Source organism: Brachyhypopomus gauderio, chromosome 11 (assembly GCF_052324685.1).
Source record: "Brachyhypopomus gauderio isolate BG-103 chromosome 11, BGAUD_0.2, whole genome shotgun sequence".
Taxonomy (NCBI): domain Eukaryota; kingdom Metazoa; phylum Chordata; class Actinopteri; order Gymnotiformes; family Hypopomidae; genus Brachyhypopomus; species Brachyhypopomus gauderio.
In genome coordinates, this window is record NC_135221.1 from 3,858,419 (window position 1) to 3,882,616 (window position 24,198).

Consider the following 24,198-nt stretch of genomic DNA (forward strand, 5'->3'; position numbering starts at 1 on the left):
CACTTGTTTGTCAGTTAACACAGCACCTTTAATAGGAAGTTAAAAGCTTGTCGCTTAATGAAGTGTCAGCTTGAGTTAAAAAAATAAAATCCTCAAATAAGTCTCGTTTATCGGGACTGCTTTCTTTTTTTGATAGATGGCTTTTGAATTTTACAAATAAACTCATCTGAGCAAACTTATAGATTAAAAATAAACTGGCCTGTATGTCTCCTGGCCGTATGTCAGGACATAACCTAACTGAGCAGTTCAAGCCAAATTCAGTTTAGTTAAGCCTGAATTTAACTGGTAAAGATGAACCAACTCTGACCAAACTTTGACCACTTCAAATCAGCGCAGTTCACTTCCGATGGAGGGCATTTATACGTGTCTTACCTTCTTTGCGGGTGTTTGGAGAGGAGCAGTGCCTTTTGCAGCTGTGTCCGCCCGACTGGAGGGTTTCTCCGGGCCTGTTTGATAGCGCTCCCGCGGGCCCCCCAGTCTTTATTGAGATGTGTATTGTGCTCCAGACTGCGGGCTCCTGGAGACTGGACACTTTAGGCTTGGTTAGAGCTCTTCACCGAGCACACCAGGAGGGCAGACACTTCACACTGGTGATTTACGGCGTGTGGATTGAATGAGTTTGTTCTCTTAATGAAGGTTTATAAAGTGTCTATTACACATGATTTTCTCAAGATTTATACCTCAGTCATAGGTTATGTTGACTTAAGACATATTGTATTTTCCTTGATCTTTTTTCTGTGTATGAGTGACAACGTTTGAACACTTTAATTTAAAAATGTTTATTTCCAGCTCTGACTTTAATTATGTAATTCATAATACGCTTTATCTGTTTATTCCCCGCAGAAAACGTGGTTTGGCTCATTTTTATATTTGCAGACATTGTGGAAGGATAATTACAACTATGCGCATGTAGCTCATAACCAATTTTCCCCTTGTCAGTGCCGACAAAGGCAAAGATTATTTTATCCTCCCATGACTTGTTTTTTTGCTACTGTAATTTCTAAAACATAAACACAGGCAGATTCACTCCCGTGACATATGATTTTGTTTGCGCAAACGTATAAATGATATCTTCTGTTTGCCTTTAAGGTGTTTTCATTCGCTCCAGTGGCGATAATGATAGTCCACTAAAGTCCACAAACATGTCTGTCTAGACAAAAGCTGCCATAGAGGATATACGCTTTCAAAAAAATAATGAGTCAGCGAATGCCAGAAAAACCCACAGAGAGACTAAACCGGGAATTAGCTGTAGTAATAATAATAATAATAATAGCAATAATAATAACAACAACAACAATATTACTACTACTACTACTAATAATAATAATAATTTCGGATAGGCTAATATATTTTATATAGAGGCTGCGGTTTATCCATAACATCATGTACCATACGGTCTTTAACTTAACGGTTCTGATTTTATGCGCAAATACTTCCGAAGTGCTCTGCACCGTTTGTACAATATTATTGAATTCCTATGTAACCTTTATTATTTTATTTATTCTGTTCATCCACAACTTTGTTTTTAACTATCGCCAACTTTCTCGCGTGATCTAAATTGTTGTCATAGTTTTGTAGTGTCACATCACTGGTCCATGACATGCCATGGGTATAATCTTCCTTCAGAAAGCTGTCGCCTCACTGATATGAGATCCAGTCTCTCTCAAGCTTATTTCTATGTTATTTCAAGCCTGGGTGATCAGCCCAGACGCTTTCAGTCGGACATGTATATTCCACGGGGCTACTAATCTCCTCTGGACATCTCGCCCTCTTCACCGGCTTTTGCGCCTCACCCATGTGTATTAGAAAATGTTGTTTGACCCTGCACGCTAGCCTGAGACCGTGAACCCGTGAAACTCTCGCAATAACTGTAAACCAAGCGTTTAGGAATGGTTTAGAACAATATATTTACTTCCATTAAATAAAACACAATAGTTTATTTTTTGGATGCTGAAAAAACGAAACAAAGGGTCCGTACCAAATAGTATACACAGAGCAAAACCAATTTCATTTCGCAGAAACATTTGCGTAGAATTAACCAGTGTTGCTATTCTAATTCTATATTCACACAGACATTTAATAATAAATTTATATGTTAGGAACACACAACTGGTGCGTTTAGTATGTACATTTCCCCTTTTTGCAAGCAAGACATGATTTTGTTAGGTATTCCACATGCTGTGTTAAAGTGATTTCTTGAAAAGAGTTAAGAGCTATAGCATTCGCACCTACAAACTGGAGATGAAATTTAGACATATATACAACCGTTCAGTCAATCAATGTCCAGAAGTTGAACTGGCAGAATAATCAAGCTTATGAAGTATTTTCCTATCCTAAATGCCACAGTGCAGATCAACACTCTCGCTTAGAGAAAGCTTCGCTTCCGATTTCGTTCAACTCCATCTCGGGCCATGATGCGTCTCTGGTCTATTTTTCTAGTGCCCTTTTTTTTGAAGGAAAGAAAAAAAAACAGAAGTCTTGTTCCTGGGGTTCGGGATTGATAATTCTCCGTGGATTACACTGGTCTATCCACGGCGTACTGGCAAGCGCTGAGGTTGGAGGCCGGATTCTGCACACTTGCGTATCCGAAACTCGAGTGCTGTTTGGCCTTCAGTCTCAGGCTGGCGAGGCTGGAGTTGCAAGTGTCCCGGTACACGTAGGGGGGCGTCGGGGGCGCGTACGGGCACGCCGGCGTGGGCACCCCAGAATTCAGGGACGGATTACTAAGGTTGTTCAAGTTATTGAGGCTGTTGAGGCCGGAGCCGGGGACACCCGTGACGGCGGACGGGACCATGCCGGAGGACATGCTCATGGAGGAGATGGAGTTAGGCGGGGAGAACATGGCCTGAGAAGACAGCGGGTTGACGTTCATGGAGTTGAAGAAGGGGAAACTCTTAGTGGACAGCGAGGCCGACGTGAGGCCCTTGGCGGCCCAGTTGTTGTAGGTGTAGCCGGGGTACATGTCGTCGTAGGGCTGCATCAGTCCGTTAAACTGAGGACCGAAGCCGTTTTTGCACAGCTCAGCCTGCTGGTTTCTCTCCCGTTTCCTCCATTTTGCCCGTCGGTTCTTGAACCAAACCTTTAACAAACGTAAAACATAATTAAATATTGTAGCTTTAAAACGACGTGGCGTCGTATAAAACGTCATATTTAAATTAAGACTATTTAAATTGAATCGGCTGATGATTATTGCACCAACCGATAACTCCGCGTTTATGTGTAGAAGTGCAAAATGCACCTTTTCTTTTTCAAAAACTAAATCCATAACAAGCGTTAAATCACGGCGACTGCATTAGCGCTGGACTGGCTTGTGGCCCAAAATGTACGTGACTCTGTCACTTTGTGACTTTAGACAAAAAAACAAACAACAATTAGCCAAAAAACAAAACAAATAAATGAAATAATAACAGGGCTAATAATAATTATTATAAATAGCGTCGGTGTCTCAGAAGCGTGTTTGATTCCACTAGATTCCCAGTACTCAGCCCGTTTTGGCTGCCTGTAATCTGCTGTAATGACTCTTCAAATGTGTATTCACTACATAGGCGGAGACGCACTCTGACCTTAAGTATACAACACGAGAATGACAATCGCAAAATACAAGCTTTACACCTCTTTCACAGCAAGCCTGCTACTCCATTAAAGCATGTCGTCGTTGGAGTGTCCCCTGCGTTGATTGCAAAGAATTTCTGTCACCCATAATTAGCTTCTCACCAAATAATAATACGTTTGGTCGGATTTTGGCTTTTGGTCATGGTGCGTACTATATTTCCACGAAAAGATAATACTATGTCTTATAAATCTAATTTCGGACAAACCCTTTGGTTAGTAAATATTAGTGTAATTATTCTAATCACACATTTAACCTAACGATCTATCAAAACTAGCACAAAAGCACCGTGTTCGGTCATCCGGAATTTAACAAACCTCTTGTGTAATTTTTGGTTACAATAATAGTAAAATATTAAATTAAAGAGAATGATCGTTTATGCCACAATCTACAGCATTCCTACAAAAAGGTATTACCAAACTACACTGGCGTTATTTGTCCACTCACCCGCACTCGGGCCTCGGTGAGGTTGGTCCAGACTGCGATCTCCTCCCTGGTGGACATGTCCGGGTAGCGGTTCCGCTGGAACGTGGCCTCCAGTTCCTGGAGCTGCTGGCTGGTGAAATGTGTCCTTTGTCGTCGCTGTCTCTTTTTTTTGGACGGGTCATCGGACGAATCGTCGTTTTTACTTTGACCCTTTTCTTTCTCTGTGTAACAAATAATTACGACATTTATGTAGCCTTTTATATGTGGTTTTCAGCAGACATTACAATATGTTATTTTGATAGAATTGAATCCGAGTACTAAACATATATTTATATACAACAAACAAAGGAATACATTAATTAAAAATATATAAACAATATTTTCCTGCCGAGTTTTCCAATATGAATTTAAAACCAATACTGGATTTAGTTTGACTTTGGAAAAGTCTCTGTGCGATCCAGTCAGTGTTCATCATCAGCCTGTAAATTCACACACGTAGCCCAGATTATGCCGATAAAACTGTAATCCCAGTATTTTACATTCAGAACCCCAATTCTGGTTCCTACACTGACTGAACGAGTCTTTTTTTTCTTCAGAATATAGAAAAACGCAGCAGCGCGCGAGTTCCGCACGCGCATATTCCAAATCTATGTAAATAAAACCCACAACATTGAGTTTACGCGCTGCGCGCTGGTCACGGTTGTGTGCAAGACACAGACAGTAACTTCGTCTCGCCTACAGAGCCCAGGGAAGAAGTGGAGAATGCGTCCATATTTGGATGCAGGAAACTTAACGAAGACTGAAACGAGAAGGAGAGCCACGAGAGCAGGAGGACGCTGGGTCTTACCTACGGACTCGGGGCTGGAGGTGTCGGACACCGTATGCACCTCCAGCCTGTGTTTGGACTCCACACACCGCTGCAAAGGCTGCATTGGAAGCGGAGAGTGGATCGCGGAAGCAAGTTTACTTCCAGTGATGTGATGATGGTCTAAACTCAGCGGATCCTTCATAGAGTTCATGGATAAAACAGGCGAATTCACAAACGGCTTAAACTCCCAAACGAAAAGCAGGAAGAAAAAAAAAAAGAAATACACAGGAAGCCGAGCGACCACTATATCGCCTGGCGGATCAGCCGAATCTGGATTTACAAGCTCCGTGGCTCCTCTCACAATTAAGTCGCTCAGATCAACTCCTCTCGGATGGCTTTAACCGTCTTAAAATTAAGCCAGCGCGGCACGTCGAAGGAAAGGTGAGGCTTTTTAGCTCAGACTGGAGCAAATAGTTATCTCGGTTTCATACGGAGAGCAGCGATGGAACCGGAGTGACAGGGACAGGTAGGTGATATGATATCCACTCGCATACACACATTCTCACACAGCGCTCCCTCTTTCAGCTGTCTCCTGTTCTTTGGCCCGTCCAACTGAGCCTCTCCCTGCAGTCTGACGTCAAACACCACCCTCCCTCCTTTTGACAGGCCGTCAAACTGCACATGACGGTTCCTGTGGCCAACCGGCGTCCACACGAGCTCCAGACACGCCAGAGTAGGCGGACAGTTTATTCCTCCTGTATTCAGACCTTATTTATTCTCTCACGTGAATCCATTTAGAAGGGAATACAAATGAATTCATAAGTGTTTGTGCGTAATGCCAGTTTTAAGGAAACTAACAGAATATATGTATGAAAAGAAGATCTATAAATGAAGCCCTCATAAAGATGACATTATTAGAACTTATTTATTTTAATAAAGCTATGTTATTTTTTAACATAAACTTTTTTTCTGTCACAGAAAAAGACTGCATTTTAGACAATGGACATTTAGTCTGGGTTATCCTTACACCCAATTAAACCTACGCCGAACATCACAAGCCTGTTCACGCTCACTAGCATCCGTTTAGCGCATCAGTTCAACCCAATGAGACGTGTTAAAGACAGTCACAAATCTCTGTTATCAGTGTGAAATTTCGCAGTCATGGCGCTTAAAACAAACAGTATCAACAATTCAAGGTAACAGGCGCAAACAAAAATGTTTGATACAGTATATGGACATGCATAAAAGCCGACTGTGACATACGCATACATACGTTTTGAATAAAATCATTTTAAAATAAGATGCTTTTATTGCGCATCATTGCTTGTTTGAAGGCCAATTTATTGGTGATTCAGTTGGTTATCTTTTTTTCTTAAATGACACATATCCGCGCTTTGGGAAACTATCTCCAAACGCGCCGTCTGCGCCCTCGGAGGCGGAGGCCACTTCTGGCTGGAGTGCGTTTTAATCTGATAAGAACCTCATTAGCTTAAGAATTTTAAATGGACTCCTACATTCACTCCTGGTTTCTTCTCATCAAAGTACACTCATATGTACCATTTATGAATAAAGGCTATATAAATGTTTCTCGAGATGACCCAAAATTACACTGCAAAAGACTCTGTCGAATATTAGCAACATGATTTTTGCTGTTGATATATCCCAATGAGTTGTAAATAGTGATATTTTTTATGAGATCAAGAATAAAGCACATTTAATTAAACAATAAGGCGCACATTGACCGAAATTAATAACGGAGATTGTCATTAACGTTGCGTAACTGTGCACAGGAATAAACGAGAATGTGAAAACAAAGATGCACTAACAATGTAAAAAAGACATTTTATAGTTAGCCTGCAGTTTTTGGTGGACCTGTACAAAAGGCCCGAGGAAAAGGCTCATTCTTGTTCAGTCTCTGGCGCGAAGTGTGCCATCGTAAGCTGCCCAAGCCCCCCTGCCACCCGGCGTCCCTCTCGCCCGTTCATGTGGATATGAGCAGTACTATTACGGGACGATGCTAATCCCGAGAAAGTCCTTCATATGCACTTCATCTGGCTATTTCTGCCGGAAGCAGCGAACCTCTGAGAAAGCGAGCAAGAAGGGGAAGAAGAAGTCAGAGCAGGCAGTCTTCGGTTTTCCGAAATGTCCCTCCAAATAGTTTAATCTATTTGCCTGCTGTGTAATTCACGCTAAGATCTTACCAGAGATCTTAGACCTGTCCGATCTGGTACACATTAGTCTGTTTTACCTCTGAATCTCGCAGTCTCGTTTAGCACCATAAACGGATTTCTCCCGCTTACCCGCCGCACTGCATGTACACGCCTGTGTTTGCAGAATTGTTGGAGTAAAGTGGTCTAATTTTCATTTGAACCGACTATCATGAGAAAATTAATTAACGTCGAGTCATTTAAAAACAAGCGACTGGTTTCCTTATGTCCTTGCGTCAAAGAAAATTATACTTCGTTTATAATTACTAAGGAATTCTGTTTCAGAAAAAAACACGTTTTCCATGCACACGTAATTAAGAGTTATTCAGTGGGCTGATTATCCATATATTGTCGCATGTGAACAGAACACAACGACAACAATAATATTAATGATGATGACGACGACGACAACAACAACAACAACAACGATGGTGATGATGATGAGGTCTGATTGAAACATCACCCGGACTGTTAAGCACTATAGGACCGAGGAAACTTGATTCTTGTTAAAGTAATGGTAGATTTGGACTGGATTATTGCTCTGTATTCAGAATGCTTCTACTGCCCGCTGTGGATTACCGACTACGGTGAGCCACAGAGCCGTTAATTACCAATTCAGTCAATATGAGTGGGGCGCCAAAGCCTTTTCCGTGGGATTAAGAGGACATCAGATTCCTCCATTACTATATTCTTCCTCACGAGGAGGCTTTCATTATACATTTAGTTTTCCCTCGAGTCTATCAAACAAGTGCTGCATATATTACCGGTCGGCCTAAGACAAGGGAGTCGAGTCGATAATCAAGTTGCTCGAGTGTCTTCTCCTCTCTGTCACTTCGATGTTTGCATTCTCATGCATGGCTTCCCCTCTCTGCTGGCGTAATGATACACGGGTGACATTTTTCTATTCTGTAATCAATGGTTTATTATACCCTAACTGGCATATCTCATTGTTAAGAGATAAGCAAAGTTTGCCAAACACCTCCTGTGTACATGGCCTTTAATTCCCTTAACCAAGATGACATTGTGATGCAGGCCGCCTATTAAATGTTTCTTTTCATGCTGTATGTAAACAAAATGACTTTTTTTTTTTTTGCTAAAGTGTGCGTGTTTTCTAATGTTATACGTGTTTTTGGACCTAATGCGTAATGAGTCGTGTTCTGGGTTAAGATGCTGCAAATGCGCATGCAATTAATTAATCACATGCGTGAAGTTCGCTGCGTGTATAAATGGCAGTTGAGTTGATCTGACCCGCCACCACGTGTACAAGTGCGCGGACAAACGAGAACATTAAGAACCCACGTTTGGAAAATCACGAGAGACGAAGACCGACTCCTCAGTTGCACTTCCATCTCCTACCACCAGGTGTCCACCTCGGACAATAAAACGCCAACACTCTCCCCTTTACTTTCTGCAGGCAAGTGCCAACATTCCGTTTACTGCCACCCCACTTACCTGTGCAACACTCAATTACAACTCCAGTGCAAAAGAGCTTAAAAACATCCCCACAAACCAGGAACACTGAGGCGACATTAACGCAGACACATATATCCGGGTCTACTCACCCAATTGCGCACACGTCGACGCAAGTTTACGGCAGTGGGAATCCATTTGCGTTACTGTTCAACTCTGCAAATAAACAGAAATGTTTTCAAACAAAATAGTCAGACATTTGTACTCCACGTTGGCTCACAACGAGCAACAGATTACATTAGGGCCTGCTGCGCGTCTCGTTGAAGGCTACACCACATTATACAGGTGATCACGAGGTTACAGAGTGGTTGGATCACTCAGTAATGTCCCGTTTCATATCTATAATGATATTGCATTGGCTGTAATGGAAAATGCACCTTTCTCTTCATTTGTTTAGAAATCCCACCGCGCTCACTCAAGACCACCCTAATTAAGGCCCACATCGACAAACGCGGCATGATGGGTACGGCAGAGGTGTGCGTGCGTGTGTGTGTGTGTGCGTGTGTGTGAGTGTGTGTGTGTGAGCGAGCTGCAGTTTGAGCGCTGGAAGTTGAGTGATTCCGAAGTAAAATCACGGGATTAGGGTCTGATTGAGATGTCTGTCGGTGGGATATTACAAAATTCATTATCACAGCTCTATACTAACCCGATATGAAGTAACACAGATGGGCCTTTATTAGCCCAGGCTTCCGCTGTTTGCTTATGATAATTTGCAGTGGAAATTTGCATGCGATCCTGCTGTTAACCGCTTTCTCTCAGTCGCCTCCATTCTCGGTCCAAACACATCGCTTTGCGCGCGCCCGCTCCTCACGTCGTTCACCGCGCATCTGCGCGCGGAAGCAGGGTAAGGGGGTTGCACTTGCGCGCGTACGTGCATGGATTACTTATAAATAAGCGCTTCCAAAATAAGATACAAATTTAAAAATTCACCCAAAGCAATTCGCCCCAGCTTGAGGAATTAAAGCATAAAGCTTTAAAAAAAGCTTATACAAGCGACTGTGTATTGTCTGTAAGAGAAATCTTAAAAAGCTTGGATCCCTATGAAAAACGTTATAATTATGTATTGTATAATTAGTAATTATTTTTAATTGAATGTATCGTAATGAAGGTGGTTAAACGTCATAAGTCTATACAGTGCTCAAGCGACTAAATATAATATAACCATGGTTTAGGCTCTATTTGCTAAATATAGAAATATATAGAAATATAGAAAGCAACATTTAGATTAAAATGTCAATGAATTTGAAGGTGTATGATAACAAAACCTTGGCTAGTGTAGCCAGAAATTAACTGCTGAAATGATGTAGGCTAATTGATTCATTCTTAACCTTGTGAAACTAAAATACAAGGAATAATAATAATAATAATAATAATAATAATAATAATAATAATAATAATAATAATAATAATAATTATTATTATTATTATTATTAACATAATCGTCGGAATAACTACAACAACAATAATAATAATACTATGAGATTTGTTGTTTTTGACATTAGCTGTTTGACATATTAAATTAATTATTTGAATATGGGTCTTAATTACATGTTTAGTTTTTATATTAGTTAGGCTACTCTGTAAGGTATTAGAATTATAAACAATTAGAAAAATAAACAGTTTATAAATTATGTCAAATAATACAATTATCGTTGCATGAAGTTTAGATTCGTGCAGGAAGTGTTTTTTTCTTCCAGTGGAAATTAATATATTATCTTGCGTCAAATCATTCAAAGTCAACTGACCCGTGAAGAACTCAGTATTCAACTGAGTCATTTGTCTTTAATAACACAATTGTTGAAGATTCCTTGATGGACAATTAATTTTTTTATACTATTTAAAATGTTAGTCCGTCGATATTTAATTTGGAACGTGTTCAATTTACATTAATCCTGCAGATACAAGTAATTGAAAATTCACACATAGCAAATTTAACATGTTTAATTTTCAGTGCAGTTTCCGAGACAATAAAAGCACATTTCTCCAGCCCCACGTGCGCTCATACTAATTGCGCGACGCAACCACGCGCTCGTCTTCGGCCCGCTGGCCGTTCAGTGTTAACGATGCATCATTATCATCGGCGAAGTCAAGGTGAGAGCTGCCAGAAACATCACTTATCATTCGCCTCCAAGTCGGGGCTTCAATCGCGTCTGGCCCATTACACCCAAACGGGGAACCGAGGTGGAACGAATTCCTGCACTTGCATTAACTCACATCCAGAATAGTTCGACCTCTGCACTTACCAGTGTTTGTTGAAACGCGGCGTTTTCTTTTACCCTTTCCGTGTCAGTCTCGACTCTTTAAAAAGATAAATTCCACAACGAGAAACACGCCTGTCTGTGTCTCCCAATGTCGTCCGGGTCGCACGAGTGTTGCCAACAGGTCCGAAAGCGTGCAACTTCTACGCTGTCCTCAACGTAAATGGGTATTTCTGGGATTTGGAGCAGAAACGCAGTCATGTGCTAAAGATTAGGCGCAACCACAGATTTGAGTAAGATCACAGGCAGCAAGGCTCGCGTCGTCACTTCGTTAGCTCTTACACAGCTCTGTGTGTGTGACTGCAACTTTTTTGTTCACACACGCGCGCGGAGTGGTGCATTTTCTTCCCCTCACGAGCTTTGACTCAGGACTCGTGGGCGTGTGTGTTTCTCTGTGTGTACGCGCGTGCGTGTGTGTGTGTCTGTGTGGGTGTGTGTGTGTATATATAGCATACGCATCGAGCTTGGAGAAATATTCTGTGTCTCGACTTTTAAGTTTACTTTAACAGCTTTAGCTGGAGATAAATAAAATTAATTGGTATGTTAAACGTAGATGTATTTGGGCATTAAACTACCACAGTGGAATTTAATTGTATGATGTTTAGAATTGATCATTTAGAAAGAGTGTAAGTATAATATTATGTTTACATTTTGTATAAGGAGACATCTTCCAAGACTGCGATTTATTGAAAATAGTTATTTATTTCTAATCGTATTTGATTTGGTGTAAATATATTGTGACAACAAACATATACAATTACATGATACAAAAATTTATCACATGCTTCCTCTGTCAAATAATATATAATGTAACAAAAAGGTGTATTTATGAATGCACTATTGAAAACTATATATTTACCACTCTATTATCCACAGTGGCTAGTCAACGAATCTACTTCAAAATGCGGGTATACCGTAGTACTGCTTGCTGACATTCACGACATCACTGTAAATTCCCGTGGGACATTTTACCCCATTTTATTTGTAAAACAGATTACTTCACTCAATTAATAAAACCACAAGCAGTACAGTCAAGTTTACGCATATATTTTCTTTAATTAATTGTGTTACAAAGAAAACAAACGAGATTCTTGAGTGATGACAGAATTAATTCTGTAGTGGCACATCTGATGACTTTTACATTTGACGCGCGGTGTCTATTAAAATAGGAATGACTCATATTTGCGCGTCTGTCTTTCTGTGGGGCGTGTGGACCAAGTGAACAGCTGGCGAGGATGCAAATGCACCAGGCTGATCTCCAGGCAAGCCGAGCAGACCGGACGTAGGTTTCGTGCGCCTAATCCGTTTTTTACATTTTTGGTCATACACCCATTAAACAAGTAATTAATGAGGGCGGGCACGAGGGAGTTGACGGGCTTATTGGGTCGGAGAAGCGCGCAGTGGGAGCGAAGGCCCCGGTGGTGAAGACGAAAGCTGCGACTGACGACCTGGACTACAGCCGCTTTCAGTTTGAGACAGTTTCTCCGAGTTTGTTTGGCTCTGTTTTACTACACCAGAAGTTTAAACATATAAGCAAGGCCAAACGTCAAAGCAAACAGAACCAAACACTTTAAGCCTACTTGTTATAAACAAAATAAATCTAAGATGTAACTTGAGGGTCTCTCCCTTATCTAACGCCAGATCACTAGTTCTCTTTTGATGTACCTGCCCTGCTGTATTATAAACTGATGATACCAAGGCGATATTCTGCACCGCACGTGCGCACACGTCTCTATTTACCCCTTTGACCAACGTGGAGCAGCACAGCCTCCTGTCCTGCGTGTCGCCATCACACACATCCCTCCGTCTGTCTGATCTGAATAACGGTTTGTGGGAAACAGGGGGGACTCGCTTGCCTTCATCTAGCAAGTAAAAACCAAGGCCTTCTCTTTCTCACGATGAAATAAGACAGCTAAGGAATGCCCGGAGTTCAGAGGAGGCAAGCGCGCGGAGATCTTTACGCCTCGGGGGCAAAACCTCCTTCTTTTCATTTCGGGCTGGTTATCGATTCTGTGTTGTCATCTCTGGCGACGCAGAAGGACACTTGAAAGAATATCTGGCAGGGATGTGATGTGAAGGCAGAGGTGACCCGAGCAAGCCTTCCTTCAAAGTCTTAACTAGCACATCAACCACCTCACTCTCCGGCAGCTGCGGACTGCATCAGCATACATATGCCTGCTTGAAATTCAACGCTCGTTTAAATGTTGCATGTCGCCGGACTCTAATGCAAAACAACTCGTAATTTTACACCCGTATTCTGGACGTGTGAACGTTAATCGTCCGAGTTTTTTTTTTTTCTTTTTCGCATTTGTGTAGTATCATTTGATACTACACATTGTAGGACCAGTTTAAGCCTTTTTTGACTGCTGACTGCATCACCGCCTGGAGTTCGGTTGCTGTATTTTTTTTTTATTCTAACCTCGAAACGTGCCAGGTGTCTTTCAAGCGTGAAATCAGATTTGTTTTATTGGGGCCCAACAGCAAAACATTCCCACGTGTTAAGGACTCTAATTATAGGTGCCTGGAGACATTATTTAATTGATGTTTATTTGAGCAAACACGATGCATTTATTTGACTGAAATGACCCGTTTTGAACAGTGCCGGAGCCGAAGAATATCATTTGAATATTTTGAATATCTGTACATTTTTCACCACATTATACAGGTGATCATGAGATCATGACCTTTCGAATATTTTCCACGTTGCCGTATTATGTTGTGTTAGAAACTGACACGACGTGTGAGATATCAAATTCCATCAGAGTTGAGATTATCCCATGCGCAGCATAAATAGTAAGCCTATAAGCTTTTGTGAAATTCATTCTTCATTCAGTCTTTAGTATCAGTCATGGGATCAAAAGAGGAACCAAATAAAAATAACATTCATATCAGGAATCTTTGTAAAAACATCATCATCATCAACAACAATAACAATAATTATAATAACACATTATTTTATTTATTCTAAGATATTTCTTGCTACCATTGCACATGACTGTACTGTACAGTTTCCAAATAAGAGACATCACAATATGTTAATGTTAATATTGTTAAAAATAGCCCTTGTTTGTCTATGAGGTTCCTGTAATGGTTGAGTCACACCCATCCCTGCTAAAAGTAAAGCTCTAACCATCATTTTAGCTATTGCTCTTCCCCAAGCCGCAAATCTTTAAACAAATCCGTTTATGTAATGCTAATATGTTGGAGTAATGGGCTAGAAGCTTTATTGGGGTGTAACATCTTTAGAAGAGAGAAGAAGAGACAGAAACTGTTGCAGAAGTGTGAGAAAACAGAGAAAAGCAAAATACATAAGTCTGTCCACAAAAGCTCCATTAAACAGCCGTTATGTATTTATATTTGCAAGTTAACATTGTAAGTTGGCCTACTAACCACAAGAGTCCTTGATTAGTGAGATTAATATGGTTAATTTGCTGACAGCACTTGAAATTGTTCAAAGGTTTTGGAGGGGAGCTGCCAGCCAGAATGTGAATCTTTAGTTTGGAGTGTAAAATGATTGTGGCACGTGAGCACTGATGTAGCAGACGGACACGCCGTGGTTACAGTTACTGTGCTGGTAGACTGATGAATGACTAGCATGGCTGACTCAAGACACACACACACACACACACACACACACACACACACACACACACACACACACACACACACACGTACACGCACACACACACATACAAGCATGCCCTCATGCACGCACACACTCACACACACACACGCAAGCATGCACCCATGCACGCGCACACGCACACACACACACACACACACACACACACACACACACACACACACACACACACACACATATACACACACACGCACACACACACACACACGCACACACACACACACACACACACACACACACACACACACACACACGCACACACACACACACGCATACACACACACACGCACACACACACACACACACACACACACACACACACACACACACACACACACACACACACTGCAGCATATAAACCCAGCTTTTTGGTTTTGGCCTATATATTTTTAATACCTCATTGACTTCTGCACCAAAGATCTATGGACCATAATGCGATTCCTTGGGCACCGCCGATGTAATACCTGCCCTGTAATGCCATGGTTAAAGGACTGCTGGGATGAATTAAGCTCCAGTCGTTTTGACACACTGCAGGATTTCTGTCTCCTTTGCTACCAGGCTTCACATGCTAATGGACCCCTCCTAGTTCAGTCACCTGACTCCAAATTAGCATCACGCATGTAAATGTGCTGTCACCTTGGGACCTACATATCAGGAAGTCTCCAGCACTGCCCTGTACCTGTAGCTAGTGTGTAGCCTAGCCGCTAATAGGGCGTACTCAGGTGTGGGGGATAACCATCAGTGGTAAATATACATGTGAGATCCTGCCACTAATTGTAGATGCAGAGGGACCAATGAACAGTTGGAGTAGAGATGAGATCAATGGGGGGGGGGGGGGGGGGGGGGGCGTGGACCCTGAATGTGCCAGCAGGCAGCTTGGGGGGGTATTTTCTGAGTGGAAAAACAGAACTAATGAATCACGCAGTAGGGGCAGCTACATTCACTCAGGTGAGAAGGAAAACTCTCAGAAAAGCGGGCTCGGTTCAGGTCTTCCACAAACCACCACTACAGCCAGAGTGGTGAGCTCAATTAGCCGTGACCGGAGAAGATAAGAGTCCCTCACACCACAGGCAGACTGGGGGTGAGACGGTGATACAGGCGGAGGGGGTACGACAGAAGCTGAGAGTCACAGAGACAGACGAGTGTGTAACTGTGTGGTGGTGTTTAATCCAGTCCCTCTGTGAAACTGTTGACATTTGTGCTTTTTCTCTTTCATTGTGTGCCTGGGCCTGTTTTGTGCTGGATTAGACACAAATCTCCCATGCACCATGTTCAGCATGACACTAGTAGATTAACTTCATCAATAATGGATGAAGAGATTATAATCTGTGTGTGTGTGTGTGTGTGTGAGAGAGAGAGAGAGAGAGAGAGAGATACGGAGAGAAAGGGTTGAAGAAGATTAGAGACCGATAAAGAGCTACAGTGAGTTGAAACGGTCCAGGTTTGGTTTCACATCAGCCTGTAAATTCATGATGCTGATTTCTGATCACATTTCTGATGGCTGGTTAGTGTGACCCAGGGCCTGGTGTGGGAGTTGGAGTGGACACTCCAACAGACAGTGTGGGGGTGGGGAAATGGAGTTTCTATCTCTCTCCCTGAGTGTGTGTGTGTGTGTGTGTGTGTGTGTGTTACTGTTTCTCATTGATTGTGTTTACTCAGGCTTCTCATTGCTGCCTATTACTGGAGACAGCAAGACACGCCCTGCCCTGCCGCATGGTGAAAGAGGATTAGTACAGAAAAAAAGATGGAAAGAGAGAAAGAGAGTGAGAGATCGTGAGAGAGATTGAGAGATTGTGAGAGAGAAAGAAAAAAGAGTTTTTTTCACTTTTAAATACAGCAAACAAACTGCAAATAAACCAATTACATGTATATATAATATTGAATTTTGTGTGTAAGAATGTATGCATTATCATATATTTATATATGAAGAATTACAATTCTTGCTAGTAGAGCTATTTTAATCTGAGGCAGTGAGGGAGAGAAAGGGAGAGAAAGAAAAAGAGAGAGAGACAAAAATGAAAATAGAACGAGGAAGAGAAAGTGAGAGAGAAAGAGGGAGGAGAGAAGGAGAAAGCCGTAGTGGTGAAAATGTTTGTAGTGGTGACGTCGAAAATCTCAGAATTGAATGGACATTTTAATAGAGAATTACAGCATTTATGAACACTGCATTTAACATTTAATCTGCTTCTGCTCAACACTGTCTCACTCTCACTCATTTGCATTCTATCTCTTTCTCTTCCTATTTCTCACTCACTCTTTTCTGTCTCTTTTAATCTTTTTCACCATCTCCCTCTTTGTTTTTCTATTTTATCTTCTACTCAGAATAATTCAAAACTATGCCGTTTGTTCTTTTAGACTTTTCAGTGCAGTGTGATTTTCAAATGACTATTGGAGCCTACCCTATTAATATAAAATTATTACATATTTTTTAGTATTTTAATTTAGTTAATTTGATTTGCCTGTTGGTTTAAAAGATGGGAAAGCCTTTTTTTAACAAAATCTCAATCAAATTCACAATATTAACATTAGATTCTTTGTCTGTGTGTGTGTCTATGTGTGTGTGTGTGTGTGTGTGTGTCTATGTGTGTGTGTGTGTGTGTGTGTGTGTGTGTGTGTGTGTGTGTGTGTGTGTCTATGTGTGTGTGTGTGTGTGTGTGTGTGTGTGTGTGTGTGTGTGTGTGTGTGTGTGTGTGCATGCTTCAATCGGTTGAGCAGCTATATCAAAGGCTGGTGTGGGCTAATCCTTGAGAGAGCTCGCATCCACCATCCTGGGTAATTATGTCGCACTCACTTCTATAATGGAATAATTCCACCTCCTTCATGCATCCTTCCAACAGCACACACACACACACACACACACATGCATGCATGCACACACACACGCACGCACACACACACACACACACACACACACACACACACACACACACACACACACGCACGCACGCACGCACACACACACACACACACACGCACGCACACACGCACGCACGCACGCAAGTACGCAAGTACGCACACACGCACACACGCACACACACACACACACACACACACACACACACACACACACACACACACACACACACAAAAGAAAGTCAAGATAAAAAACTTTGATTATTTCACACTTTCACAGATCAAACAAAAACCATGCAAAAAATGACAGATTCTCTGGTCTGCATTGCTGCCCACCATTTCTCTCTCTCTCTCTCTCTCTCTCTCTCTCTCTCTCCCTCTTTCCCTCCTCTCTCTCTCTGTCTGTCCTATTCACTTGGTCTTGTTAACTCTCCCCCCCACTTGGTCATTCTTTTTCCAGATCTCCAAACGTTGCAGTAAACCTTGTTTAAATGAACAAACCTTTGGATAAACCCTCCAGGGCATATTTCAGGTAGTTAGAGTCTTGAGTTGAAATCATTTTTTGGGATTTAAGACAATGATAATATTACGCCTGGAGAGTGATTGCTGAAATACAGCAATATATCAACAGCTTGCATGGAGGAGACAGTAACACCTCTGTGTGTTTCACCCATCCTTTCTTTATCATTCTTGTTATTCTTATTTAATTTGTGTCACGGTGACAGCTCCGGACCCTTCCCTGTGGGCGTGTCATGACGTCGTCTGCGTGCTGTTATGTCCATGTTTGTACTTCCGTGGGTGTGGGTTGTTTGTGAGCGTGTTCGTTTGTTACACCTGTGCCTTGTCTCGAGGTCACGTGGGTCTGTGTAACTCACTTATTTAATGTGCGTTCGCGCAGTGTCGTGTGCTCGTCTTTGTCTAAGTTTCATGCCAGTGTGAGTGTCACTTTGTTGTGCTTGCGCCACCGCAGTGAAGCTACGTGTTCATTGTCAAAGTAAAGTTCGTGTTTGCACCTTCTGCTACGTGTCGTGTCCGTTCCTCCGCACGTCACAGAAAGACGAGCCAAAGAGAAAGAGGTATGCCTGGATACGCCACCCGGGCGCCTAAAGGGAAGAGAAAGAGCCGTCGCCACCACGGCTCTTCTCCGGTCCGTCACCACGAAGCCCCTGTCTCCGAGCAGGAGATGATGAGGAACCCGTTGTGCGCGTACATGCTCTGCGCGGCTCGGGAGGCGGAGGATGCGGAGATGGCAGAACACCTACGCCAATCCGCGGTCCGCATGTGGAGGGACCAGGACCTCGCCGCTTCCCTAGAGCCCCCGCACCGGGCGGTAAGAGGCGGCAGGACCGAAACCCCGCACGCGTATTCTCCCATGCCAGTGCCCGAGAGCGCAGAGCAAGGAGAGGATAGCGCGCTACTCCCGGTCTTCCCCGAGGAAGAGGAGACCGAGGAGCCGTTTTGGGTGGGCATGGGCGCCTTTTCCCTCACCCCTCCCGAGGAAGAGGAGGAAGAGTCCTATCCCCCCTCAATGTGCTCGAAGAGCACGGTGGATTACGGGGGTGAGGAAGGCAGTCTCCCACCGTCGGAGGGCGAGACGGAGGGGACGGACTCCGAGGAGGAGGAGTATTCCCCGTCAATGTGCTCACGGAGCACGGTCTGCTACGGAGAGGAAGACGTCAGTGCTCCGCCATCGGAGTGCGAGGCGACAGGCGTGGACTCCGAGGAGGAGTATTCCCCGTCCGTATGCTCGGAGAGCACCGTTCGTTACGGGGGGGATGACGTCAGTCCCCTCCCATCCGACTACGGTGAGGAGAGCGAGGGGGAGAGCCCTCCGTCTGTATGTTCGCTCCCGACGGTATACAAAGGGGGAGGGAGCGGACCGGACAGTTCGTTCGCATCGGTGAGTGGGGATTCCTGCGAGGAGGAGCCCATGGACCACTCCCGATGCGAGACCCCCGCTCGGTCCATGGACTGGAGCGTGGCCGAGGAGGAGGAGCCGGAGATGGACACCACCCCCGATACCGGTCCAAGAGGGGGCTGGCCTGGCAAGGGAGGGGCTTCCTACGGGAGATTCCCGGAGAGGGAGCGCCGGCAGGCCTATCGCGCAGCAAGCCCCTACGGTTCTCCCGGAGGAGGTAGTCACGGACCCGGGAGGAAGGTCGCTGTGAGACCCGCCGGTCGCGCTGCCTCCAAGCGGGCTAAAAGTCGCGCTGCACCTCGCGCGTCCGCCAGGTGTGCTGCCCCCAGGCGGTCGACCAGTCGCGCTGCACCCCGCGCGTCCGACCGAAGCACGGCACCCAAGCGGTCGGACAGTCACGCCGCCCCTCGAGCGCCCGCCCCCAGGCGGTCGACCAGTCGCGCTGCACCCCGCGCGTCCGACCGAAGCACGGCACCCAAGCGGTCGGACAGTCACGCCGCCCCTCGAGCGCCCGCCAGAGGGACTGGTCCCAAGCGGTCGACCAGTCGCGCTCCACCCAGCGCGTCCGCCGGCCGTGCGGCACCTGGCGGTGAGCGGGCGCAACAGGCGGGAGGAGCACCGCCTGCTGCAGCGTCTCCAGCCCTCGGAGCCTTCGCGCCGCTACTGGCGTTGCCTCAGGCGGGAAGCCTGGCTTCGGGGCTGAATGTGTGTGTTCCGGTGTTTCTGTCTGTCCCCTTGTGTCTCCCTAACCCACTGTTCCCTTTTGTGCCATTTGTGTTTCATGTTCCAGTGTGTGTGTTTGTCAGCGTGCCATTGTTTAACGTTTTCTCCCCTGTCTTCCCAGGGAGGGTGTGCTAGAGCTGTTCGCGGCGGTTCCCGCCGTCGGGGGTGACTGCTCTCGGAGGCTCACGATCCCGGCGGCTCCGGACCTGCCCCGTCGGTGTTGGTTCGGGGCTTCCCAGCTACGCGGGACGCTCCGGGAGTAGCGAGCCCCTGGCGGAGGGTTCTGTCACGGTGACAGCTCCGGACCCTTCCCTGTGGGCGTGTCATGACGTCGTCTGCGTGCTGTTATGTCCATGTTTGTACTTCCGTGGGTGTGGGTTGTTTGTGAGCGTGTTCGTTTGTTACACCTGTGCCTTGTCTCGAGGTCACGTGGGTCTGTGTAACTCACTTATTTAATGTGCGTTCGCGCAGTGTCGTGTGCTCGTCTTTGTCTAAGTTTCATGCCAGTGTGAGTGTCACTTTGTTGTGCTTGCGCCACCGCAGTGAAGCTACGTGTTCATTGTCAAAGTAAAGTTCGTGTTTGCACCTTCTGCTACGTGTCGTGTCCGTTCCTCCGCACGTCACAATTTGTAGCCAAAAGCTCATGCTTTGATGTATTGTATATTATGCAGAATTATGGGCAATTTGTTGGTCACGTCAGTGGACACTTCCATTTTTTATGCATTAATGGATTTATAATTAAATCCTGCAATTTGTGTCTCACTCTTCAACGTGCATCCAAAGATTTGCATTTTTTTTACATAACAATGTGACTGGCCCCAGGTCAGTGGTCATTCATGCAGAGTGGCTCTATATCACTGAGCCTGCTGACCTCTGCTGAAAAAGAGAGCTGAGCTAATTCCTTTAGTTGTACACATTCCCTTTGACTGCAGTGGTGATCAAAGCCCTTTTTCACATGTGTATGTGTTTGTGTGTGCTTGGCTGTGTTTGTAACAATGAGGGTCAGTATCGCTCAGACTGTAACCTGTCTGTGTGTCTGAGGCCAGACCGGCTGTCACTCCTGTCATGTTCTACGCTTGTGCGCAATGTTGTGTGTGTTCTATTCCCTTCTCCAATTTACTCGTCATCATTCAAACTTGGACATTTTGACTCTGTTCTGCAGAACTGAACGAGAATGTCTTTGAGAGATTTGTCTCCTGTCAGTGCAGGCATCTCCTGAACTGTCTCTGTATGTGTTCCCCTCAGGGTCCTCGATGACTGAGGGTCCTGTCATGGCCATGAGGGGATCATCAGAGCGGAACAAATGCCCCCCGAGTCGATATAAATACCCCAGACCCACCAGTTTTTACTCTCGTCATAAACATCATCTGGGTGGTGCTTGTGAAAGGCGCGGGTTCGTTGATGAAGTGTTTTGAGCTCTGGACTGCATTTCTGGCTAAGTTAACCACGTGGACTTAAGCTACGTTCTCCCTAGCTGTTCCTCCAGTGCCGTGTCCGTCTACAGAGTACTCACGTGGGGATCACCCTGTCACAGACCCTTACTCTGGGCCAGCTAGACTGGGAATGTCATGGCAATAGTGACATGATGAAGGCAATAGTGACAATATAAGTGTCAAGTGTCAGTGGAGTCATGAAATATGGCAGAATTATAGTACATAACATTTATTTTTTTTATGCTGCTCTGAAACACAAGTTTATTCATAAACATTAAGTTGCTATTTAAAATGAGACCTGTCACAAATAGTTTGTTATTTAATTTCTTTTTTGGTGGTCCATAGAGTAAACAGAGGGAGAACACAGTGCCCACTCGCTGTTGGAAGCCGGGTGTGTTCTTAGATTCAAAACGCTTTGACATGATGAAGAAGAACACACAGGAGGTCAGTGTGATGAACTCTGCGTCCTAGTGAGCCCTAGGAGTGTGCACCAGTCAATCCCGTAAATCTCAGCCTGACTTTGATTTGTTAAGTGACACATAGCTCAGAATCACATGGGCGTGGTTTAAGTGTCATCGTAAGCTACCTCGTTGGCAGGTGACACGCTTTTAAAGTTTGCTTAAAATAAAATGCTATCAGTAGACCTTTTGATGGGCCTTTGCTTTCCTGCATGGCCAGTGACCCCTGTCATGTGTTTCATGCAGCCCTGCATCACACAGTGGGGGGGGATTTCCAAAGCAGAAACGCAAACCCCACTCCATTCATTTGCTTACAACGGTCAGGTTACAGCCCACCCAGGCCCTGCCCACTCAGGCCCGCCCACATGGGACGTGCCCAACCTGAGCATTGCTTCCAGGGCTCCAGTGGAACGGCCTCACCCAGAGACGTCACAGGAGGAGGCGGAGCTAATGACGTCACAGGAGGAGGCGGAGCTAATGGAACCCATGCCGGCCACGTCTTGCATGGTTGACAGACGGATGTCAAGGATTCTGAGACTTGCAGTTAGTTGGACTTCTTCGTGTTTGAGTCCTTAGGTCATACCAACATGCTAAAATTACAAGGACAAAAGCTCAGCTCAGTTCTCTGCTCTTCTCTCTCTCTCTCTCTCTCTCTCTCTCTCTCTCTCTCTGACTGTGTCTCTTTCTCTCTCTCACACACACACACACACACACACACACACCCGCAATTTGCTGAAGGACATTCAGACTTATCACCCTCTCAGCAGTCCTCTAGAGAGCCGCGCTTGAGATTGCTACAGCAGAATCTGTCTGTATCAACATACTGTATGACTGATTCCATGCTCAGTAGTGTATTCATGACCTCATTTTGCATGTCTGGATTGGGGTCAAAGGTCTTGGCACGGACCCCAGTCACCCCTGATGGGACTTCCTTCTGCGTCCATGTTGATGAGTAAGACCTGTGACGAGGAGCCTTGATTACTGTCGGGGATTGTCCTCATTTCTTCACATTTTTTTTGGCATGAGTTGATTACCCTTTGAAGGCACCTTGTGGATCTTGAGAGAGTTATCAGGGTTCCTCTGCTGAGGGGTATCTGTGTGGAGGAGGTTACGCTCTGATGTTTCTGGCCTCGTCTCACCGTGCTTATGTTGCAGATGGATGGGTCTCGGCTGAATCGGGGAGAGGAACCCTGTAACCAGTCGTCATCAACCCCGAACGACCTTGCACTTGTGTTTTAAGTGCCTGTACGAGTATGTCTCCGCTGAGCGTACACTGGTGTGGACTTGTGTCTTCGTGGAGCGCCCCCAAAAAGACATTTTTAAATAGTCAGCAAGTAGAATGTAGCCAGATATTTCTCAGACGGGGCTGATATATCCCCTTTCTCTAAAACACGCCCTCTGCATTCGCACCTATTGAAGGTTGCGGGCGATTGTGCATGTGCTCAAAGCATGCGGGGTCTTATGTCCCTGATCTCATCAGGGGAGCGCTGGACATCCCACAGGACACGGAGGGCTCGGCCGGGGCTTAGGGTATGGCAGCGGCCCCGGCACGACCCGCGTCTCCCGGGCAGGTCCGTAAAGGTAGAGGGTAGGATCTGACAGCGGCAGGGTCACGTTGGATGTGCCACGTCGCCTGTCTCAGCACAATCCCACACGGAGGAAAGGCCCATCGATCCGAAACTCGGAGTGCGGACACACCGCCAGCCGTGGATTACTTCCAGGGCCCGCGGAGGTCACTGTCCTCTGGGTCAGGGCCAGCAGCAGTCAGGACTGTGGTCTGCAGCTCGAGGGCTGTGAGAGACCCTCCGAAGCAGATTTCTTATTCCTTTTGATCACTAGTTTTATGACATGAGGCAACAGCAAGGCAAAATAAAAAGTGATGCAGTCATCAGCCACAAATATGATTAGAGTACTCTTCTAGAGAAGAGTACTCTACTAGAGTTAGGGGCATTTTCCTTTGGCTATACTTAACAAAACAAATACTTAAAACACACTCATGCAGACATAACCCCCAACACACACACATGACACAAAGACAGGAGAATAACAGCTTGATGATATGTAAGCAGTCCATGGAAAAAGGTGTGGGAAAACTAACTGCACCCTAACCCTAACCAACCCTAACCCTAACCCCAACCCTAACTCTAACCCCAACTCTAACCCTAACTCTAACTCTAACTCTAACTAACTCTAACTCTAACTCTAACTCTAACCCTAACTCTACCTGCCAGTCACCTTCAGTCAAATCTTCTTCTCACCTGCGTTCTCTCGCTGCATCTCCGCCATGGCATTGGCCATGACAGTTTACCCGCTGACCCACAGATCCAGTCCAACTGCCATGGCGCCCCAGTTATGCCTGAGTCAGAAGAGGCGGCAGACTGTCACCTGTTA

At 44.9% G+C, this 24,198-nt stretch overlaps 2 protein-coding genes across 3 annotated transcripts; one reads left to right on the forward strand and one right to left on the reverse strand.

The window, feature by feature from the left end:
- Nucleotides 1-1,909: 1,909 nt before the first annotated feature.
- Nucleotides 1,910-11,150, reverse strand: pitx2 (paired-like homeodomain 2). Of its 2 annotated transcripts, XM_077021121.1 has the most exons (4): nucleotides 10,765-11,150; nucleotides 8,614-8,677; nucleotides 4,058-4,257; nucleotides 1,911-3,079 (listed from the first exon to the last, which is right to left on the reverse strand). In XM_077021121.1, the coding sequence occupies exons 2-4, from the start codon at nucleotides 8,657-8,659 to the stop codon at nucleotides 2,516-2,518; spliced, it is 810 nt and encodes a 269-aa protein (XP_076877236.1). In that variant the 5' UTR covers nucleotides 8,660-8,677; nucleotides 10,765-11,150; the 3' UTR covers nucleotides 1,911-2,515. The 2 variants fall into 2 exon arrangements, with proteins under 2 accessions (XP_076877234.1, XP_076877236.1); XM_077021119.1 differs by lacking the exons at nucleotides 8,614-8,677; nucleotides 10,765-11,150 and adding an exon at nucleotides 4,884-5,055 and having other exon boundaries at nucleotides 1,910-3,079.
- A 7,363-nt stretch (nucleotides 11,151-18,513) lies between these two features.
- On the forward strand, nucleotides 18,514-21,457 carry LOC143526622 (uncharacterized). The gene is made up of 2 exons (XM_077021122.1): nucleotides 18,514-20,207; nucleotides 21,162-21,457. Exon 1 carries the CDS (start codon nucleotides 18,522-18,524, stop codon nucleotides 20,049-20,051), a length of 1,530 nt encoding a protein of 509 aa, XP_076877237.1. The 5' UTR covers nucleotides 18,514-18,521; the 3' UTR covers nucleotides 20,052-20,207; nucleotides 21,162-21,457.
- Nucleotides 21,458-24,198: the final 2,741 nt, after the last annotated feature.

Coding starts and splice junctions, on each gene's coding strand:
- pitx2 (XM_077021119.1), bottom strand. CDS start 5,055: ATGAACTCTATGAAGGATCCGCTGAGTTTAGACCATCATCACATCACT. Junction 4,258..4,883: donor CTCCAGCCCCGAGTCCGTAG/GTAAGACCCAGC, acceptor TTTGTTACACAG/AGAAAGAAAAGGGTCAAAGT. Junction 3,080..4,057: donor TCACCGAGGCCCGAGTGCGG/GTGAGTGGACAA, acceptor CGTTTGTTAAAG/GTTTGGTTCAAGAACCGACG.
- LOC143526622 (XM_077021122.1), top strand. CDS start 18,522: ATGGCAGAACACCTACGCCAATCCGCGGTCCGCATGTGGAGGGACCAG.